General features: G+C 45.2%; 1 protein-coding gene across 1 annotated transcript in view; it reads left to right on the top strand.

Moving 5' to 3' along the window:
* Positions 1-1,121: 1,121 nt before the first annotated feature.
* The window catches only part of LOC132816773 (centromere protein J-like), a 95,452-nt gene continuing 72,634 nt past the window's right edge, over positions 1,122-23,939 (top strand). Inside the window, exons 1-2 of the mRNA XM_060826705.1 lie at positions 1,122-1,227; positions 22,338-22,839. Of these exons, the coding sequence (XP_060682688.1) occupies positions 22,402-22,839 (438 nt within the window). The 5' untranslated portion in view covers positions 1,122-1,227; positions 22,338-22,401. The remainder of the gene's footprint in view (positions 1,228-22,337; positions 22,840-23,939) is intronic.

Here is a 23,939-nt window from a genome sequence, read left to right as displayed (position 1 = left end):
AAATGCCTCTTAAATGTGGTAATTGTACCAGCCTCCACCACATCCTCTGGCAGCTCATTCCATACACATACCACCCTCTGTGTGAAAAAGTTGCCCCTGAGGTCTCTTTTATATCTTTCCCCTCTCACTCTAAACCTATGCCCTGTAGTTCTGGACTCCCTGATCCCAGGGAAAAGACTTTGTCTATTTATCCTATCCATGCCCCTCATAATTTTGTAAACCTCTATAAGGGCACCCCTCAGCCTCCAATGCTCCAGGGAAAACAGCCTCAGCCTGTTCAGCCTCTCCCTGCAGCTCAAATCCTTCAATCCTGGCAACGTCCTTGTAAATCTTTTCTGAACCCTTTCAAGTTTCACAACATTTGGGCGGCACGGTGGCACAGTGGTTAGCACTGCTGCCTCACAGCGCCTGAGACCCGGGTTCAGTTCCTGACTCAGATGACCGACTGTGTGGAGTTTGCACGTTCTCCCCGTGTCTGCGTGGGTTTCCTCCGGGTGCTCCGGTTTCCTCCCATAGTCCAAAGATGTGCGGGTCAAGTGAATTGGCCATGCTAAATTGCCCGTAGTGTTAGGTAAGGGGTAAATGTAGGGGTATGGGTGGGTTGCGCTTCGGCGGGTCGGTGTGGACTTGTTGGGCCGAAGGGCCTGTTTCCACACTGTAAGTAATCTATAACCTGGCATTGTGTGATTTTTAACATAATGTTAAAACACTTTTTAAAAAGTCTCCTTAGAGTGTTTTCATGTTACACCCTGTAAATAAATTAATGAAAGTCTCTATGACAATGTTGTAAAAGTTAATCAAACTTTTTTTTGTACTATTGTTTCGTGGAAATGTAACCTCTTTATTTTTGTGATCAATTTATTGATATTTTCTGTGTACACTTGTGTATTTATGTTGCTGGCTAGGCAAAAAATAAACGCTTTTAAGTTGTACGAAAAATAACGAAAGAACTTGTGTTGCTGGAAATCTGAAGCAAAAACAGAATTTGTTGGAAAAACTCAATAAAATTGTCATGGTTGGTAGTGATCTTGTGGGAGGACTGCATTTCCCAGAGTGCTGAGAGGTTAGGTACATGCCCAGTTCGAGCCGCGGTTTAACGTTTCAAAATGGCGGTAGATTTGACATCAATGTGGACGATTCGGGATTTTCAGTTAAACTGCCGCTCATGTACATATTGGGGAAGTGCCGGCTGTTCGTTTCTGGAAGCCGTCTTGGCAATTAGCGATGGTGAGTTACCCTGGTCTGGAGTTTCATTGATTCTGTGGGAACTGCGTCACTAAAACTACAAAGTTTGTTTTATCGATGATTGTGGAGTATATTAATCCTGGCGAGAAACTGCCCTCCTCAGCTGTAAATTAGCCTGTAGATTGGTCATAGCATCTCTTGATTCCTTGGTTGTTTGCACAATATTAACTGCAATTGTTTTAATATTTAATTTATGTTCACGTTGTGAGAATGACGCTGGAGTCAAATTGTCGAGAGGCTTTGACATTCGTGTCTGAAACCATCAAGTGGCAACTTAACAAAATGCAACAGTCACCCTGAGCAGGCGGACGGTCACAATAATATAATTAGCGCAATAAGATGTGTTATGACGTTGGAGGTGATATATATAAATTGTTTGAACCGCTTATGGTGACTTTATTTTATGGTGATATGTTATTGACTGCTTAGGTATACTTTTGAAGTAATGGAGGAGTAGGCCTTCAGAAGTTGTGTCGCACGATGGCTTTATAGCAGGTTTTGAAGCCTACTTGATTCATGATGTAGTGAGATATGCGTGCAAAATTTGGATAAGAGTTTTGTTTGTAAATGTTCTTCTTCTGACTGGATACTTGGCATAGAATTAGGCTACTTGCTCAACATGTCTGGTGTTTGTTTCACTTGAGTTTCCTCCCAGCATACCTCATCTAAACTTGTTGTCGTAAATCTTTTCCACTGTAACTTTGTTTAGCTTCCCCTTTAAATGTGTTTTTAGTATCCCAATCGATCACTCCCTCTGGCAATGCATTCCACATTCTCACCACTCTGGAGAAAGGAATTTATGTTGAATTTCTTGATTATAAGTAGGGAGTAAAGTGCTCTCTCTTTATCCATTTTATTACAATCTTTTGAACATCTGTTCAAAACAGTCTGTTAATATATGACATGTAAATTAATGCGGAGAACTATGAAATTACTTTTCTTTTTCTAAATTCTGTTGAGGGATCTGTGTGTTGCTTGCTGAGCCACTTCTATGGTTAATTCTCAACTGCCTAGTTGCCCTTGAAAAGGTGGTGCAGAACTGCTTCCTCGAACCACTAGTTCATGTGCTGTAGATAGACCAATAGTGCTGTCCGGGAGGGAATTCCCAAGATTTTTTACCTACTGACAGTGAAGGAATGGTGATACATCTCCAATACAAGATGATGAGTGGTTTGGAGGAAAACTTGCAGGTGGTAGTTTTCCCATGTTCCTGCTGCCATTGTCCTCTTAGAAGGAACTGGGCTTGAAAGATGCTGTCTGAGGAGCTTTGGTGAATATTAGCAGTGCATCTTGCAGATAATGCACACTGCTACTGAGCATTGTGGTGAAGTGGCCAAATGTTTGGGAATGTGGTGCCAATCAAATTGGCTGCTTTGTCTGAGATGGTGTCAAGCTTCTTGTGTTGCCAGAACTGCACGCATCTGGGCAAGTGGGGAGTATTCAATCACACTCCTGACTTGAGCCTTGTGGATGGTGGACAAACTTTGGGGAGCCAGGTAAGTTCCTCTCTCCATTCCTATTCTCTGACCTGATTTTGTTGTAACTATTTATGATGACTCCAGTTCAATTTTGGTCAATGGTTATCCCCAGAATGTTGTTAGTGAATTATTGATGGTAACACCATTGAATGTCAAGGGAGGGTGGTAAGATTTTCTTTTATTGGAGATGATCATTGCAGAGCATTGTGCAATCATCAAACACACCCCTTCTAACTTTTCATGGTCATTGAAACAGTTGAAGATGATTAGACCTGGGACAGTCTCCTGAAGAACTGGTGCCCTTGTGGCACAATAATAATGTCCTTACCTTTAGACCAGGAAGTCCATGTTTGGATCCCATGTGTTTCTGAGATAGTAAGTCCCTAAGGAGCTCCTGCAGAGATGTTCTGGAGCTGAGATGAGCAATCTCCAACAACTACAATCATCTTCCCGTGTGCCAGGTATGATTCCAACCAGTGGAGCTTCCCATGGATTTCAGTTTTGCTAGAGTTCCTTGATGCCACACTTAGTCAAATGTTACCTTGATATCAAACGTTGTTAACCTCACTTCAGCTCTTTACATTTTTGCACCAGCCCCCAGATATTAATAAGAAGGATTTTGCAGTGTTACCAGGGCATTTTGTTTTTGCTATTATTATTCTTGGTGCCAAAGTTGATACCAGGTAGTCCGTCTGTTTCATTTCACTGTTGAGACTTGGTAGTGATTGTTAAAACAGAGTGGCTTGCTAGGCCATTTCACAGAGCAGTTGAGAATTAACCATATTTGTGGGCTGGAGTCACATGTAGACAAGACCAAGCAAGGATGGCAAATTTGTTTTACTGAAGGACACTACCTGATAATCGACAGTCATCATTAGTCTCTTTTTTAAAATTTTTTTGTTATTTGCCCTATTTTTCTAATCAAACTATTCAGAGATGTTATTACACACCTCTGGAGGAGGTGGGACTTGAACCTGGGCTTACCCGTTCAGGAGTAGGGATACTACCACTGCAACACAAGAAGGCCCTTATCATAGACTCTTAACTCCATGTTTTCATTGAACCCATCTACCATGGCAGAATTTGAACCCTGAGCTCATTCTGTCACTTCCACCGCTGTAGCTACTGGAATTGCAACCATTTCTGCTCCCGCTGACGTCACTCACTGACAGCATTGCCAATGTCATGCGTTACGCCACTTATGCCCCTGCAGATCCCGCAGGCACCACTTCCACACCCCAACGCTGGGGTGAGTGTCACCTTGACCTCGCCCACTCCAGTCACAATCTCCACTTCCACTCACAATCTCCACTTCCACTCCCAACTCCAGCCCCACGCCAGGTCCTAGCTTTATCACTCACCCCCCCCCCCCCAAAAAAAAATGACGTTCTCCTCATTGAGGACAAATGATCAGCCTTCATCAAAATCTTCACCTTCACCCACTCTATGCTCCCAGAACAATAAATTCAACACGCGTTGCAACATTAAACATTTCTTCCTCTACCTCCGGGCTTACTTTTTCCACCAGGTCCTCCAAGGATGCACAGGAGTCCCCTTCTCCTGCCTTTAACACACCCTATCCACTTGGAAAATGTGTGCTTGACTGTTACTCACCCTCAGTCTCTTTATTTCAACTGCTGCTGGGACACTTACTGCCTCAACCTGTCCACCCACCTCATGCACTCTAACCTCTCACCTCACAATGCGCAGCCCTCCGCTCCAACCCCAACCTCACCATCAAACCAACGGACATCGGGGTTGCAGTAGTAGTTTAGCACACTGAACTCTACACCACTGAAGCCAGGTGCCAACTCGTGGATACCTCCTCCTACTGCCCCCTTGACCATGACTTCACCTCCCATCACCAAATCATCATCTCCCAGACCACACACAACCTCATTACCTCAGGAGATCTCCAACCTCATAGTCTGGGATCTCTGCACCACCCGGTTCTACCTCCTACCCAAAATTCACAAACCTGACTGCCCCAGTCGACCCATTGTCTCAGCCTGCTCCTGCCCAAATAAGCTCCTCGCCACATATCTTGACACTGTCCTATCCCCCCCAGTCCAGGAACTCACCACCTATGTTTAGGACACCATCCGTGCCCTCCACCTCCTCTTTGACTTTCGTTTCCCTGACCCCAACACTTCATCTTCACCATGAGCATCCAGTCCTTGTACACATCTGTTCGCCATGATGAAGGCCTGTTTCTTTCTCTCCCGCCGTACCCACCAGTACCCTTTCACTGACACACTCATTCGTTTGGCTGAACTGGTCCTCGCCCTTAACAATTTCTCCTTTGAATCCTTTCTCTTTCTCCAGACCCAAGGGGTAGCCATGGGCACCCACGCGGGCCCTAGCTATGCCTGCCTCTTTGTCGGGTATGTGGAACAGTCCATCTTCTACAGTTACACCAGCACCATTCCCCACATTTTCCTCCACTACATCAATGTTTGTATCAGTGCCACCTTCTGCTCCCACGGGGAGGTTGAACAGTTTGTCAACTTCACTGACATGTTCTACCCCGATCTTAAGTTCACCTGGACTCTCGGACACCTACCTCCCCTTCCTAGACCCCTCCATCTCCATTAATGGCAACTGACTCAATATGGACTCAACACACTGACTCCCAGAGCTGCCTGGACTCCACCTCCTCTAACCCTGCCTTCTGTAAAAACATTATCTGTTTTCCCAATACCTCTGCCTCCACTGCATCTACTTCCAGGAGGACTAATTCCACCACCGAACATACCAGATGGCCGCCTCCTTCAAAGATTGCAATTTCTCCTCCCACGTGGTCGTTGATGCCCTCCAGTGCGTCTTATCCACTTCCTGCACTTACGCCCTTGAACCCACCACTCCAACTGCAACAAGGACAGAATCCCCTGGTCCTCACCTTCTACCGCACCAACCTCCAGATACATCACATCATCCTCTGCCACCTACAAACAGACCCCACCACCAGGAATACGTTTTCCTCGGCAGTCCTACCTGCGTTGTGTAAACACCATTCTCTCCATGACTCTTGTCAGGTTCATGCATCTCCACCCTCCCTTCCTGGTGCCTTTCCCGACACCGCAAGAATTGTAAATCTGTGTCTACACCCCGCTCTCGCCTCTATCCAAGGCTCCAAAGGAGACTTCCATATCTGTCAGAGATTTAACCGCACTTCCACACACGTCATTTATCTTATCCATTACTCCTAATGTAGTCTCCTCTAAATTAGGGAGACAGGGCATCTACTTGTGGAGTGCTTCAGAGAACATCTCTGGGCCATACACATGAAGCGACCCCACCACCACGTGGCCGAAAACTTAAACAACCCCCACCTCCCCACTCCCCAAGGACATGCAGGTTCTGGGCCTTTTCCACTGCTAAGCTCTTACCACCTGACACCTGGACGAAGAACACCTCATCTTCCACCTTGGGACCCTCTAATCCCATGACGTCAATGTGGATTTCACCAGTTTCCTCATTTCCCCTCTTCCCCTACCTTGTCCCAGATTCAACCTTCCACCTAGGCACTGGCCTCTTGACCTGTCCATCTTCCTTCCCACCTATCCGCTCCACCTTCCTCTCCACCTTCACCCCCAACTTCATTTACCTATCGCACTTTGAGCTATCCCCTCCCCCCCTGCCTCACCACCTTCCATTTATCTCTTAACCCCTTGGCCCACAAGCCTCATTCCTGATGAAGGGCTTATGTCCAAAACGGCAATTCTCCTGCTGTATGGCTGTGCATTTTCAGCACCACACTCTCATTTCTGGATTAATAGTCTAACAGTGATAGTGCTCAACCATCACCTAACCTAGTAGGTAGAATAAGCTAGAGTCACAGTCATAGATATCTACAGGACTGAAAAGGCCCTTCATCCTATTGTGCACACTCTAACTGAAGGATTAAAAGACGTGTAAAGAACGGCCTGGCCACACCCAGCCCTTTAGGTGCATAAACTGTGCTCAGTGTGTTCCAAACTACAATGCCATTAAGAAGACATAGGAAGGGAAAAGGTTAAGGTTCTAAAGGGAGATTAGAGAGTTAGGCAGGAATTTAAAAAGGAGGTCCTCGACAGTAGTAATATCTGGATTACTCCCAGTGCTATGAGCTAGTGAGTACAGGAATAGGAAAATAGGGCAAATGAATGCATGGCTGAGGAGCTGGTGTGTGGGGGAAGGATTCATATTTTTGGATCATGGGAATCTCTTTTGGGGTAGAAGTGACCTGTACAAGAAGAACGGATTGCACCTAAATTGGAAAGGGACTAATATATTGGCAGGGAAATTTGCTAGAGCTGCTCGGGAGGATTTAAACTAGTAAGGTGGTGATGATGTGGGACCCAGGAAGATAGTGAGGAAAGAGATCAATCTGAGACTGGTACAGTTGAGAACAGAAGTAAGTCGAACAGTCAGGGCAGGCAGGAACAAGGTAGGACTAATAAATTAAACTGCATTTATTTCAATGCAGGGGACCTAACAGGGAAGGCAGATGAGATAAAAGCGAAGGTTTCCAGCATCTGCAGCCTGAGTCTGGATTAGAGTGGTGCTGGAAAAGCAGGTCAGGCAGCATCCAAAAAGAGGAAAATCAACGTTTCGAGCAAAAACCCTTCATCAGGTATAGGGAAGGCAGATGAACTCAGGTCATGGTTAGGAACATGGGACAGGGATATCATAGCAATTATAGAAACATGGCTCGAAGATGGGCAGGACTGACAGCTTAATATTCCAGGATACAAATGCTGCAGGAAAGATAGAAAGGGAGGCAAGGGTTGGCTGGGGGGGTGGCATTTTTGATAAGGGATAGCATTGCAGCTGTGCGGAGGGAGGATATTCCCGGAAATACATCCAGGGAAATTATTTTGGTGGAACTGAGAAATAAGAAAGGGCTGATAACTGTATTGGGATTGTATTATAGACGCCCAATAGTCCAAGGGAGATTGAGAAACCAACTTGTAAGGAGATCTCAGCTATCTGTAAGAATAATAGGGTGGTTATGGTAGAGGATTTTAACTTTCCAAACATAGACTGGGACTGCCATAGTGTTAAGGGTTTATATGGAGAGGAATTTAAGTGTGTACAAGACAATTTTCTGATTCAGTATATGGATGTACATACTAGAGAAGGTGCAAAACTTGATTTACTTTTGGGAAATAAGGCAAGGCAGGTTACTGAAGTGTCAGTGGGGAGCACTTTGGAGTCAGCGACCATAATTCTGTTAGATTTAAAATAACGATGGAAGAGAATAGACCAGTTCTAAAAGTTGAAGTTCTAAATTGGAGAAAGGCAAGAAGTTTCAAAAGCTGATTGGGGACAGATGTTCGCAGGTAAAGGGATGGCTGGAAAATGGGAAGCCTTCAGAAATGAGATAACGAGAATCCAGAGAAGGTATATTCCAGTTAGGGTGAAAGGAAAGGCTGGTGGGTAGAAGGAATGCTGGATGACTAAAGAAATTGAGGGTTTGGATAAAAAATAAGAAGGAATCATATGTAAGGTATAGACAGGATAGATCGAGTGAATCCTTTAGAGTATAAAGGAAGTAGGAGTATACTTATGAGGGAAATCAGGAGGGCAGAAAGAGGACATGAAATAGTTTTGGCAGATAGAATTAAGGAGAATCCAAAGGGTTTTTACAAATATGTTATGGACAAAAGAGCAACTAGGGAGAGAATAGGGCCCATCAAAGATCAGCAAGGAGGCGGCCTTTGTGTGGAGCTGCAGAAAATGGGGGAGATACTAAATGAGTATTTTGCATCAGTATTTACTGTGGAAAAGGATATGGAAGATATAGACTGTAGGGAAATAGATGGTGACATCTTGCAAAATGTCCATATTACAGAGGAGGAAGTGCTGAATGTCTTGAAACACATAAAATTGGATAAATCCGCAGGACCTGATCAGGTGGACCCTGGAACTCTGTGGGAAGCTAGAGTAGTGATTGCTGGGCCTCTTGCTGAGATATTTGTATCATCGAAAGTCACAGGGGAGGTGCTGGAAGACTGGAGGTTGGCTAACATGGTGCCACAGTTTAAGAAGGGTGATAAGGACAAGGCAGAGAACTGTAGACCCGTGAGCCTGACCTCGCTGGTGGGCAAGTTGTTGGAGGGAATCCTGAGGGAAAGGGTGTACATGTATTTGGAAAGGCAGGGACTGATTAGGGATAGTCAACATGGCTTTGTGCAAGGGAAATCATGTCTCACAAACTTGATTGAGTTTTTTGAAGAAGTAACAAAGAAGATTGATGAGGGCAGAGCAGTAGATGTGATCTGTATGGACTTCAGTAAGACATTCGACAAGGTTCCCCATGGGAGACTGATTAGCAAGGTTAGATTTCATAGAATACAGGGTGAACCAGCCATTTGGACACAACTGGCCCAAAGGTAGAAGACCAAGGGACCAGAAGGTTGGAAGGTTGATTTTCAGACTGGAGGTCTGTGACCAGTGGAGTGCCACAAGGATTGATGCTGGGTCCTCTACTTTTTGTCATTTACATAAATGATTTGGATGCGAGCATAAAAGGTATGGTTAGTAAGTTTGCAGATGACACCAAAATTGGAGGTGTAGTGGACAGCGAAGAGGATTATCTCAGATTACAAGAGATCTTGACCAGATGGGTCAATGGGCTGAGAAGTGGCAGATGGAGTTTAATTCAGATAAATGCGAGATGCTGCATTTTGGGTAAAGCAAATCTTAGCAGGACTTATACATCTTAATGGTAAGACCCTAGAGTGTTGCTGTACAAAGAGATCTTGGAGTGCAGGTTCCTTGAAAGTGGAGTCGCAGGAAGATAGGATAGTGAAGGAGGTGTTTGGTATGCTTTCCTTTATTGGTCAGAGAATTGAGTACAGGAGTTGGGAGGTCATGTTGCGGCTGTACAGGACATTTGGTTAGGCCACTGTTGGAATATTGCATGCAGTTCTGGTCTCCTTCCTATCGGAAAGTCGTTGCGAAACTTGAAAGGATTCAGAAAAAATTTACAAGGATGTTGCCAGGGTTGGAGGATTTGAGCTACAGGGGCTGAACAGGCTGGGTTTGTTTTCCCTGGAACGTTGGAAGCTGAGGGGAGACCTTATAGAGGTTTACAAAATGATGAGGGGCATGGATAGGTTGAATAGACAGTCTTTTCCCTGGGGTCGGGGAGTCCGGAACTAGAGGGCATAGGTTTAAGTTGAGAAGGGAAAGATATAAAAGAGACCCAAGGGGCAATGTTTTCCACACAGAGGGTGGTACGTGTATGGAATGAGCAGCCAGAGGATGTGGTGGAGGCTGGTACAATTGCAACATTTAAGAGGCATTTGGATGGGTATATGAATAGGAAGGGTTTGGAGGGAAATGGACCAGGTGCTGACAAGTGGGATTAGATTGGGTTGGGATATCTGGTCGGCATGGACTAGTTGGACCGAAGGGTCTGTTTCCATGCTGACTATGACTCCCTATGACTCTAAGTTTGTCCTCTGCATCGTTGAGGCTGCTGCAGTTCTAACTATTTTGGTGGCTAGTGTCTTTGCACTCGTGCTGCCCAAACTGTATGTAAAATTGCATTATTGTGTCAGGTGTGCTATCCACAGCAAAATGGTAAGAAACCAAGCACAAGAGCCCAGGAATGACCGAATTCTACCTCCATGTTTCAGGTCAGGTGCCAACATCCCACATGGTCTTCCTCAAATGCCGAGGTAAGCATTGCTGGGTCCTACAAATTTGGTTTGAAAGAATACGAATGCTAAACGATTTGGAGGTGAGGGAGTTAGTATTCTAATCCTATTCTCCAGCAGTAGGCCAATAGCCTTGTATGTTCTTACAGGCTAGATAGTGCCGGAAGAGAGATCTGGGGACAGAACAAGTTGAGGAATCTATTGATAAGATTATCAGAAATGATTGATTTTATAAATACAACTAGAGAGTATAGGAGTGGGGAAGTTAGGTATGGTGTTAGTAAAAGACCAGGGCTCTACTGATGTATTAAGGTGAATTCTTTCGGAAGGACAACAAAACAATGGAATTGATGCAGAGAAAATTTATTAGAATGGTATGTAGATGTAAAACCTCAATTATATGGAGAGGTTGAAGAACTTGTTTGTTCTCCTTGGGAAATTTTATGAAGGTGTTCAAAATCTTGTAGGATTGTGATGAGGGTGACTAGAAAGAAACTGCATTCAGCTGTAACTAATGAATACCTTTTAAGGTGGATGATTTGAGGAAAACAGGTCTACACAGCAAGAAGTATTGACATAAAATGGATTTTCTGACAAGGTGGTGAAGGAACAATAATATAGTTCTAAGTTGGGGTAAGAGTATGGCTTGGACAGTTGACCTGTAGGTAGAGGTGTTCCCATGCACTTACTTTCTTAGCCCTTTTAAGGTACTCCACTTGTCCAGGTGAAGTGAGAGTATTCAACCACATTCCCAACTTGTACTTTACAGATACTGGGCAGCTTTGGGAGTCAAGGGGTGAGTTACTTGCTGCAGAATTCCTAACCACTGTACTATTATAGCCACAGTATTTATATGACCGGTCCAGTTCAGTTTCTGCTCGATGACAACCTCAGGATGTTGATAGTGGGGATTCAGCAATAGTAATGCCATTCAATTTCAAGGGGAGCTGGTTAGATTCTCACCTATGGGAGACACTCTTTGCGTGGCAATTGTATGGCTTGAATGTTCCTCCCATTCATCAGCACTTTGATTTTAATTGTAGTGTAAAAATAAACAAAAATTAAAGAATTGACTTGACTTAACTCTGTAACACTATCAAAATGCTTAACAAAATAATATTATATATTAACTAATACTAATTAACTGTTCCAATATATTGCATATATGCGCCCTTGGCAAAGTCAAATGCCTTAAAATTGTCATGTGCAATTCTAGCAGTGGGCAGAGAACCCTACCTCTTACCTGGAACAGAGAAGGAAATAAGAGATTCCACATCCAGTTTTAAATGATTCACTTTATTGGCTTTGGAGCAGATTGCTCATATGGCTGTCTCAACGTGACGTCCCAACTCCTATAATCAATAGTCTGAGCAAAGGAGGCAAACGTGCTAAATTCCTTGATGACTTTGTCTACCTGTGATGCAACTTTCAAAGAACTATGTACCTGAAACCCTAGGTCTCTCTCTTCGTCCACACTCCCCAGGATCCGAATATTAACTGTATAAGTCTTGCTCTTGTCTTTTTTTACCAAAATGCAATACCTCATTTTTTTCCAGATTAAACTCCATCTGCCATTTTTCAGTCCATTGGCCCAGTTGATCAAAATTCCTTTGTACTCTTGGATAACCTCCTTCACTGTCCACTATACCACCAATTTTGGTGTCATCTCCCAACTTACTAGCCATGCCTCCTGAATTCTCATCCAAATTATTTATACAAGTGACGAACAACATTGGACTAAGCGCCGTTCTTTGGGGAACACTGCTAGCCACAGGCCTTCAGTCCTAAAAACAGCCCTCCCCTATCACCCTTTATCTCGTACCGTGAAGCCAATTTTGTATCCGGTTGGCAAGCTCTTCCTGATTGCATGTGATCTAACTTTACTAATTTGTTTACCATGTGGAACCTTGTCAATGTCCTCCACTCTGCAGTCAGTCTTTTTGGTTGTGTCCTTGAAAAGCTCAGGAGAAAGTGAAGACTGCAAATGCTGGAGATCAGAATCAAGAGTGTGGTGCTAGAAAAGCACAACAGGTCAGGCAGCATCCGAGGATCAGCAAAATCGATGTTTCGGGCATAAGCCCTTCACCAGGAATCAAAAAAACTCAATCAAATTTGAGAGACACGATTTCCCTCAGCCATGGTGACTTGTCTTTAATCAGTCCATATCTTTCCAAATGCATGTAAATCCTAACTTTCTGAATCTCCTCCAACAACTTATCCATCACTGACATCAGACTCACAGGTTCCCAGGCTTCTTCTAGCGTTCCTTGATTAGAGGGCACAGCATTAGCCACCCTCCAGTCCTCTGGCACCTCACCCATGGTTGTCGATAATACAAATATCTCTGCTAGAGGTCCTGTGATCTCTTCCCTCATGTCCTGGGATACACTTGATCAAGTCCAGGAGATTTATTCATCTTTGTTTTTTAATGTCTCTCCGATTTCCTGTTCTGTAATGTGGAATATTTTCAAGACATCAATATTTATTTCTGAGTTCTTTTGCCTCTATTTCTTTCTAAGAGTTTTCTTGAACACGTTTAACAAATTCCTCATCATCCAAGGCTTTAACACTCTCGCAATCCCTGTCTATGTTTGGATAGTTAAAATTTTCTATTACTACAGCAGTATTATCCTTAATTATATCTGAGATCTGTCCTACATATTTGTTGTTCAATTCCCTCTGTAAATTGGGGGACCTATAATACAATCCTATCAAAGTAATCATCCCCTTCTTATTCACTGGACAATCCCTCAGAAATATCCTCTCTAAGTACAGCAGTAATATTTTCCTTAATCAAAAAGGCCACACTCCCTTCCTATCTTTCCAATAGCAACTGAACCCCACAACATTGAGCTGCCAGTCCTGTTGCTGTAATAGCTATGATGTCCAAGCCCCTTGTTCCATTCATGCGTTGAGTTTATCAGCCTTATCTGTAAGACACCTTGCATTGAAGTAAATGAAGTTTAATTAATCAGAGTTCTGACTTTCTCTTGCCTGCCTTATCTAATTAACTTGTTTGTTGTTAATTCAGAACTATCCTTCTATTCTTACTTCTACCTAGGATCTCTTCCACCGCCCACCCCATGCATATGCGTGTACACTCACCCTTACTAGTTTAAAGGCTCCTGAATAGCACTAGCAAATCTCCCTGTCAGGATATTGGTCCCCTCCTAGTTCAAGTGAAACCTTTTGAATGTGTTTTCTGCACTATTTCTTCAGCCACTATTTTATCTGCCCTAGCTTCTTCCTACTTTTACTTACACATGACACCAGAAGTAAACAGATTACTACCTTTGAACTTCTGCTTTTTAATCTTCTACCTAATTTCCTATATTCACTCTGCAAACCAGTAACCCTTTCCCTAATTATGTCGTTCTTTCCAGTGTGTATAACAACTTGTGGCTTCTCACTCTTTTGACAATATACTGCAACTGTTTTGAGATGTCCTTGATGCTGGCATAAGGGAGGCAACATACTGTCCTGAATTCACAAGTTTAACTCTGCCTCCTTAGCAGCTTTTAAGAAGGTCATTAAGTTTATGTTCATGATCAGTTTTAGAAATCCTTCAGTCACCAAATCGTTTCACCTTTCTATTTTCTTTATATTGTTTCAATTTTCCATTTTTCATTTCAGGTATAGACATTTTTTAATTGTCTTGAAAAGCCGTTATTTAATTATTTTGCATGCACTTGCTGATTCTTTCTCCAAGAACATGCTTTGCAGTAATACCATCCACGTTCTGACAATTTTCTCATGCAGGATACATTTCAACGTTTTCTTCAATGAAGTTTAGTACTTGGCGAATATTCCTCATCAAATCAAAGCCAAGAATTATTTGAGTCATGTCAAAAATGAATGCCAGACTCCATTCTAAACTTCTCCCTATCTAGTTCAAAATTTCTGGGTTCTCTGAATCTCTCCGAAATGCACCTGCAAGCTTTTGTGTTTCTTTTTCCTTGCTGTCAGAAGCCAGAGAAAACTGACAATCAGAAGTCTAGGAAATTGTAATGGGCAACAAAAAAAAAATGGCAGAAGAATTGAATACGTACTTTGCTCTCTCTTCTCAAAAGATGGCACAAGTAACTACCCAGAAATGTTAGGGGACCAAGAGTCTGAGAGAGAGTGGACTTGAAGAAACTAGTACCTGGTGGCTGGAAATGAAATGTCAGATGAAATTCTGTAGACTCTGGAGCAATTTCTAATTTGGAGGGTTGCAAATATAACCTCATCGTTTATAAAGGAAGGAAGAGAAAAAATAAATTGCAGACCAGTTAGCCTAGCATCAGTAGTGTGGGAAAAGCCAGAGTCTCTTCCAAGACATTTGGAAAGTGTTAATGTAATTGAACAAAGCCAGTATGGTTCATGAAAGGCCCATCATGCTTAACAATTCAATTGGAGTAACTAGTAAAATAGATAAGGGAGAATGAGAGGATGAATTGCATTTGAATGTTCAAAAGACTTTTGATAATGTCCCACATAATAGGTTAAGTGGGTAAAATTAAAACACAGTTGTTATAGGACTACCTGACACCGACCTATGTACCAGAAAAAAAATTGGAAAAACTGTCTTCTTGACCCTGTTAGTCCTCTTGGAGAAAGTGAGGAATGGAGATGCTGGAGATCAGAGCTGAAAATGTGTTGCTGGAAAAGCGCAGCAGGTCAGGCAGCATCCAATGAGCAGGAGAATCGACGTTTTGGGCAGGAGCCCTTCTTCAAGAATGAGGAAAGTGTGTCCAGCAGGCTAAGATAAAAGGTAGGGAGGAGGGACTTGGGGGAGTGGCATTGGAAATGCGATAGGTGGAAGGAGGTCAAGGTGAGGGTGATAGGCTGGGGTGGGGGCAGAGAGATCAGGAAGAAGATTGCAGGTTAGGAAGGCAGTGCGGAGTTTGAGGGATTTGACTGAGACAAGGTGGGGGGAGGGGAAACAAGGAAACTGGAGAAATCTGAGTTCATCCCTTGTGGTTGGAGGGTTCCTAGGCGGAAGATGAGGCGCTCTTCCTCCAGCTGTCGTGTTGCCAAGGTCTGGCGATGGAGGAGTCCAAGGACCTGCATGTCCTTGGTGGAGTGGGAGGGGGAGTTGAAGTGCAGAGCCACGGGTTGGTTGGTCCGGATGTCCTAGAGGTGTTCTCTGAAACGTTCCGCAAGTAGGCAGCCTGTCTCCCCAGTATAGAGGAGGCCACATCGGGTGGAGTGGATTCAGTAAATGATGTGTGTGGAGGTGCAGGTGAATTTGTGGCAGATATGGAAGGATCCCTTGGAGGGAAGTAAGGGGGAAGGTGCGGGTGCAAGTTTTGCATTTCTTGCGGTTGCAGGGGAAGGTGCTGGGAGTGGAGGTTGAGTTGGTGGGGTATGTGGACCTGACGAGGGAGTCACGGACGGAGTGGTTTTTTCGGAACGCTGAAAGGGGAGGGGAGGGAAATATATCTCTGGTGGTGGGGTCCGTTTGGAGGTGGCGGAAATGACGACGGATGATACGATATATATGGAGGTTGGTGGGGTGGTAGGTGAGGACCAGTGGGGTTCTGTCCTGGTGGCGATTGGAGGGGTGGGGCTCAAGGGTGGAGGAGCGGCACCCCTCTCATGCACTTCAAGCTCTCACCCTCGGAACGTGCAGCCCTCCACTCCCTCCGTTCCAACCCCAACCTCACTATCAAACCTGCAGACAAGGGAGGTGCGGGAGTAGTTTGATGCATTGACCTTTACACCGCTGAGGCTAAACGCCAGCTCGCGGACACCTCCTCCTACTGCCCCCTTGACCATGACCACACCTCCCACCACCAAACCATCATCTCCCAGACCATCATCTCATCTCCTCAGAGGATCTCTCATCCACCGCCTCTAACCTCATAGTCCCACAACCCCACACCGCCAGTTTCTACCTCCAGCCCAAAATCCACAAGCTTGACTGCCCGGCCGACCCATTGTCTCAGCCTGCTCCTGCCCCACAGAACTCATCTCTGTATACCTCGACATGGTCCTGTCCCCCTTTGTCCAAGAACTCCCCACCTACATTAGGGGCACCACCCATGCCCTCCACCACCTCCATGATTTTCGCTTCCCCGGTCCCCAACGCCTTATCTTCACCAGGGACATCCAGTCCCTGTGCACCTCCATCCCCCATCATGAAGGACTCAAAGCCCTCTGCTTCTTCCTTTCCCGCTGTACCAACCAGTACCCTTCCACTGACTGAACTGGTCCTCACCCTGAACAACTTCTCTTTCCAATCCTCCCACTTCCTCCAAACCAAAGGAGTAGCCATGGGCACCCGCATGGGCCCCAGCTATGCCTGCCTCTTCGTAGGATATGTGGAACAGTCCATCTTTCGCAGCTACACTGGCACCACCCCCCACCTTTTCCTCCCTAACATCGATGACTGTATCGGCGCTGCCTCCTGCTCCCACGAGGAGGTTGAACAGTTCATTCACTTTACCAACAATCTTCCACCCCGACCTCAAATTTATCTGGACCATCTCAAACTCCTCCCTCCCCTTCCTAAATCTTTCCATTTCTATCTCGGGCGACCGAATCAACACGGACGTTTACTATAAATCGACCGACTCCCACAGCTTCCTAGACTATACCTCCTCCCACCCTGTCCCCTGTAAAAACGCCATCCCATACTCCTAATTCCTTCTTCTCCGCTGCATCTGCTCCCAGGAGGACCAGTTCCAATACCGTACAACCCAGATGGCTTCCTTCTTCAAAGACCGCAATTTCCCCCCAGACGTGATCGACGATGCCCTCCACCACATCTCCTCCACTTCCCGCTCCTCCGCCCTTGAGCTCTGCCCCTCCAATCGCCACCAGGCAGAACCCCATTGGTCCTCACCCACCACCCCACAAACCTCCATACATATCGTATCATCCATCGTCATTTCTGCCACCTCCAAACGGACCCCACTACCGGAGATATATTTCCCAACCCTCCCCTTTCAGCATTCTGAAAAGACCACTCCCTCCGTGACTCCCTCGTCAGGTCCACACCCCCCACCAACCCAACCTCCACTCCTGGCATCTTCCCCTCCAACCGCAAGAAATGCAAAACTTGTGCCCACACCTTCCCCCTTAATTTCCTCCAAGGCCCCAAGGGATCCTTCCATATCCGCCACAAATTCACCTGCACCTCCACACACATCATTTACTGAATCCGCTGCACCCAATGTGGCCTCCTCTATATTGGGGAGACAGGCCGCCTACTTGCGGAACGTTTCAGAGAACACCTCTGGGACACCCGGACCAACCAACACATGGCTTAACACTTCAACTCCCCCTCCCACTCCACCAAGGACATGCAGGTCCTTGGACTCCTCCATCGTCAGACCATAGCAACATGACTGCTGGAGGAAGAGCACCTCATCTTCCGCCTAGGAACCCTCCAACCACAAGGGATGAACTCAGATTTCTCCAGTTTCCTCATTTCCCCTCCCCCCACCACGTCTCAGTCAAATCCCTCAAACTCTGCACTGCCTTCCTAACCTGCAATCTTCTTCCTGACCTCTCCGCCCCCACCCCCACTCTGGTCTATCACCCTCACCTTGACCTCCTTCTACCTATTGCATTTCCAACGCCCCTCCCCCAAGTCCTTACTCCCTCCCTTTTATCTTAGCCTGCTGGATGCACTTTTCTCATTCCTGAAGAAGGGCTCATGCCCGAAACATTGATTTTCCTGCTCCTTGAATGCTGCCTGACCTGCTGCGCTTTTCCAACAACACATTTTCAGCCCTGGTAGTTCTCTTGACTAACATCTGGGGACTCGAGTCAAAATTGGGAGAGCTGTCTCATAGGTTAGTCAAGCAATGGCCTGGCTTAGTCACACCCATGGAATCATACCTTTATATACACTGTCCCAGATAACACCATCACCAAACCACCAGCAGGTCAGACCCAGTGGAGGTGGCAGCACAGAAGTATACAGTCAGTAAGGAGTTACTTTGTGAGTCCTCAACATTGACTTCAGGCCCCATGAAGTGTCATGGCTGCAGGTTAAACATGAGGAAGAAAACCTCTTGCTGATTACCGTATACTGTCCTCCCTTGTCTGATGAACCATACTCTTTCATGTTGCATAACATTTCCCGAGAGCATGGAGGGTGGCAGGGGCACAAATTGTACTCTGGATGAAGGATTTCAATGTCCACCACCAGTGGCTCAGCAGCAGCACTACTGATTGAGCTGGTTGGTCCTAAAAGACATAGCTACTAGATTAGGTCTGTGGTAGATGGTGAGGAAAGGGACAAGACGGAAAAACGTACTTGACCTCATCCTTACTAGTGTGTCAGCTGCAGATGCATCTGTCCATGACAGTATTATTGAGTGACCATTGTGGAGTTCCATCTTCTCATGGAGAATATCTCCATGATGTGTGGCGCTCTCATCATACTGAATGGGAAGGCTTCAAACTGTCGTCCTGTTTTCCCCCTCAGTTGAAGCAAAACACTTACATATACTGTATAGTTTTACCTCCTTCATCTTTATTCCGGGCCCTGGGGGGAGAGTGAACGATTGCCCATGTGCATAGAAACATGAGTTCTTGGTCTTCTATGGAAGACCAGTTTCTTAATGAATTATATAGTTATTTTATAAAGAGGAGCATCCAGCTAAGGTAATATATGTATTAATTGGGTGACCATTACAATCAGCGAGTGTCAATAGTAAAGGTTATGCCATCTGCTATTACACAATGAATGTTCTTAACCTCACCTTGTTAAATTGACCTTACATATTGAATGCTACCAATATTGTTAAATGTCTCTACGTAATGAATGCTTTTCTACCGTGTTAACCTGTTACCCTTGCCTCCAGAATCCCATTGTTAACTGCAAGTTCTCATCTGATCTGAGTCATGCTCAGTTGAACCTCTTGCTTCACAAAACACAAAACTTAACTCTTTTCCTACCTGCTTATACCCAATGCACATTCTCAAAACAAGTCTGGCTGTTCAAGTCTGAGCATTCATGAGGTGCTATGGCCCATCAACTGTAGCAGAGTTGCACTCCAGCATAGTTTGCAACCTCATGGCCTGGAAATACCCCACTCAACTGTTATCATTAAGCCAGGGGATCAACGGAGAAGTGCAGGAGTGCATGCCAGAAGCAGCAGCAGGCATATCTGAAAATGAGGTGTCAACTTGGAGAAGCGACCAAACAGGACTACTTGCACATCAAACATCAAAAGCAGCAAATGACATACAGAGCTAAGTGATCCTATAACTAATGGATCAAACCTAAACTCTGCAGTCCTGTTTTCCCTTGAATGGTGTGGACAATGAAACAACTCGCTGGAGGATAAGGTTACATAAATATTTCTGTCCTCAAGATGGAAGAACTTAAGACATTAGTGCAAAAGATTAGATGGAAGCATTCCCACCTGTGTCCCACCTATGGAACTGCGAAATGGATGATCCATCTCAGCCTCCTCCATTTGTCCCCAGCATTACATACGCCAGTCTTCAGCCAATTCGATTCACTCAACGTGATATCAAGAAACACAAGAAGCACATGAATGCACAGGATATACTGCAAAAACTAATGTCCCTGACAACATTCTGGCAATTGGACACAAGACCCCTGTTCCAGAAACGCTAGCTAAGCTCTTCCAGTATATTTATAATACTGGCATCTACCTGACAATGAGCTAAATTGCCCAGGTATGCTCTGAACTCCTAAAGAAGGAACAAATTCAACCCTGCCAGTTACTGACCCATTCGTCTGTTCTCAATCATCAGTAAAGTTGATTTGAGGGCGTCATCAACAGTGTTGTCAAGCAGCACTACTAAGTGAAGCTCAGTTTGGGTTCTGCAAGGCTCATTCAGCTCCTGACCTCATTGCAGCCTTGGTTCAACCTGAAAAAAGAGCTGAATTCCAGAGGTGAGGAGAGAGTGACAGCTCTTGACATCCAGGCCGCATTCAACTGATTGAGGCATCCAGGAGACTTCACAAAACTGGAATCATTGGATACTAGGGCCAAACCCTCCACTGGTTAGATTCAGATCTGGCACACAGGAAGATGGTTTTGGTTATTGGAATAAAAAGTGAGGTCTGCAGATGCTGGAGATCAGAGCTGAAAATGTGTTGCTGGTTAAAGCACAGCAGGTTAGGCAGCATCCAAGGAACAGGAAATTCGACGTTTCGGGCCAGAGCCCTTCATCCGGATGAAGGGCTCTGGCCCGAAACGTCGAATTTCCTGTTCCTTGGATGCTGCCTAACCTGCTGTGCTTTAACCAGCAACACATTTTCAGCTTTGGTTATTGGAAGTCAAGTCTGCATGAGTTCTTCAGGGTAATGTCCTCGACCAAACCACCTTCAGCTGCTTCAACAACAACCGTTCCTTCACCATAAAGTTAGAATTGGGCATGTTCACTGATGATTGCACAGTGTTGAGCACCATTCACAATTTCTCAGATACTAAAGCAGCCAATTTTCAAATGCAACAAGATCTGGACAATAACCAGGCTTGGGTGGACAATTGGCAAGTAACATTGTCTGACATTTGTGTGATGCCAATGACCGTCACCAATAAGAGACAAACTGATCCCTGCCCCTTGACATTCCATGGTGTTACCATCAGTGATTTCCCTTACTATCAACACCCTTAAGGCTACCATTAACCAAGAACTTGACTGGCCTCACCACATAAACACAGTGGCTACAAGAGAAGGTCAGAGGGTAGGAATACTGTAGCGAGTAACTCACCTCAGGACTCCCCAAAGCCTGCCCAATATCTAGAAGATACAAGTCAGGAGAGTGATGAAATATCCCCGCCCCAGCTTGATTGGCATTTCCACAAGCAATCACTCCTTCTTCAGCTCAGTAGCAGCAGTGTGTGCCATTACAGGTTGCACTGCAGAAATTCACCAAAGTTCCTTAGACAGCACCTTCTAAGCTCACAACCACTTCCAGACCATTAGAAGAACAAGGTACTTGGGAACACAATCACCTACTACAAGTTCCCCTCCAAGCCACTCACCATCCTGACTTGGATTGGCATTCCTTCACTTTCACCAGGCCAAAACCCTGGGATTCCTCCCTTAATGCACTTTGGTCAACCCAGAGCATGGTGGACTGCAAAGCTCCAGAGGAAGTGGCGGAGATAGATACAATTAGAATATTTAAAAGGCATCTGGATGGGGATGTGAATTGGAAAGGTTTAGAGAGATATGTGCAAGATGCTGGCAAATGAGATCAGGTCCGATTAGGCTGTCTGGTCAGCATGGATGAGTTGGAACGAAGGATCTGTTCCCATGCTGTATGACTCTATTTGGATTTTTACAATTTGTTGCAATTCTTATCGCCAAAGAAGCATTCGTAAAGCTATTTGAATTCCCAGTGACTGACTTGAAAGTTTGTTAGGAAATATAATTTTTTTTTCAAACTTTTACTATAATAAACTGAAAGCAGCACCAACTGTGTCTGCCAAAACCTGGAGATTCAAAGTCTAATCACAGTTAGCCCATTTGCTCCTGCCTTCAGATATACACATTTTGCATCCTGATCTCAATCAGTCTTCGGAGAAAGAGAGACTTCCAGAACCACACTCTTCTATTTAATCATTCTTAACCTGGATCTGCTGGGGTCCATGGCAACAAAACCACATGGGCTTGTAGTCAGGTCGACCTTGTAGAATTTCATGTGATTCTGTCCATCCACCGATTTTTACTTTAAAGACACTATTGGAATCATAATGTCCTAACATCTATTTATCACAATCAGTCTCCCTGATCCTTCAGGGGCTAGCCTTCATCCCGTGTTAGCTAGCTAAGTATGGAGCAGAGATAAGGGAAAAAAAACACACCGATAATGTTGCTATTCTTCATAAAACCAACCTAAACGAGGATATAATTTTTATGACTGAGCTACTTTCTAGAGAAATACAAAACTCTTAGAGGTATTTCGTCTATATTTTAATCTAATTCTGAATTTTAAGAGAAGTAACTTTTCTAATTTTTGTGGATAAATTATTTTTTGCAGAATTGTGAAATGCTTGGGATACCAAATCAACAATTTATGCTTTTCGTATGATCAAAACGGTTTGATGGAAAATTTGAATATGTCTGCAGTGATTAACAACCAAGGACAGCATTTCTTGACTGAATGGACAACGGATGTTGCTCGTGCAGGGGTAATATTGAATGCTCCGTTTTGTTTTAATAGTACTGACTCAACTCCGGAATGTAGAAGTGTAAACGACTCATTCAGTACACAGTTTGTTCCACTTCAGTTCTCAAACAACAGCAGTTGCATCAGCATAGATTCTCTTCATGATGAACCTCTTTTGAATGTAGACATGCCAAATGGAACGATACAAACTGCTTTTGATGTCAATAGTTCGTTGATTTCAGGTCTTCATTCAAATGTAATGCAGTGCACTTCTTCATCCCAATGTGGCTCATTATTACAGTACAATGAAGCAATGAAGCATACTGAAGAGAAGATCATCTGCAATAATGCTGTCATGCAAAAACTTGAACAGGTCTGTACCATAAAGATTTGTTTCATTCCTCTTGCACATTTTACACAGCGGATATGTTAGATGATAATAACGAAAATCCAAAGTTTCTGCAAACTCTGACGAGGGAGTCACAAAGGGAGTGGTCCTTGCGGAACGCTGATAGTTCCTTCGTCTCCGCCGCATCTGCTCCCAGGACCAGTTCCAACACCGCACAGCCCAGATGGCCTCCTTCTTCAAGGACCGCAGATTCCCCCCAGACGTGATCGACGATGCCCTCCACCGCATCTCCTCCACTTCCCGCTCCTCCGCCCTTGAGCCCCGCTCCTCCAACCGCCACCAAGACAGAACCCCACTGGTTCTCACCTACCACCCCACCAACCTCCGCATACAACGTATCATCCGCCGTCATTTCCGCCACCTCCAAACGGACCCCACCACCAAGGATATATTTCCCTCCTCTCCCCTATCAGCGTTCCGCAAGGACCACTCCCTTTGTGACTCCCTCGTCAGATCCACACCCCCCACCAACCCAACCTCCACCCCCGGCACTTTCCCCTGCGACCACAGGAAATGTAAAACTTGCGCCCACACCTCCACACTCGCTTCCCTCCAAGGCCCCAAGGGATCCTTCCATATCCGCCACAAGTTCACCTGTACCTCCACACACATCATGTATTGCATCCGCTGCACCCGATGTGGCCTCCTCTATATTGGGGAGACAGGCCGCTTACTTGCGGAACGCTTCAGAGAACACCTCTGCGCCGCCCGGACCAACCAACCCAACCACCCCGTGGCTCAACGCTTTAACTCTCCCTCCCACTCCACCGAGGACATGCAGGTCCTTGGACTCCTCCACCGGCAGAACATAACAACACGACGGCTGGAGGAGGAGCGCCTCATCTTCCGCCTGGGAACCCTCCAACCACAAGGTATGAATTCAGATTTCTCCAGTTTCCTCATTTCCCCTCCCCCCACCTTGTCTCAGTTGGTTCCCTCAACTCAGCACCGCCCTCCTAACCTGCAATCTCCTTCCTGACCTCTCCACCCCCACCCCACTCCGGCCTATCACCCTCACCTTGACCTCCTTCCACCTGTCCCACCTTCATCGCCCCTCCCCCAAG

The sequence above is a fragment of the Hemiscyllium ocellatum genome, chromosome 6 (genome assembly GCF_020745735.1).
Source record: "Hemiscyllium ocellatum isolate sHemOce1 chromosome 6, sHemOce1.pat.X.cur, whole genome shotgun sequence".
Taxonomy (NCBI): Eukaryota; Metazoa; Chordata; class Chondrichthyes; order Orectolobiformes; family Hemiscylliidae; genus Hemiscyllium; species Hemiscyllium ocellatum.
The sequence above is the reverse complement of the archived record's forward strand: the minus strand, read 5'-3'. Positions and strand labels throughout refer to the sequence as shown.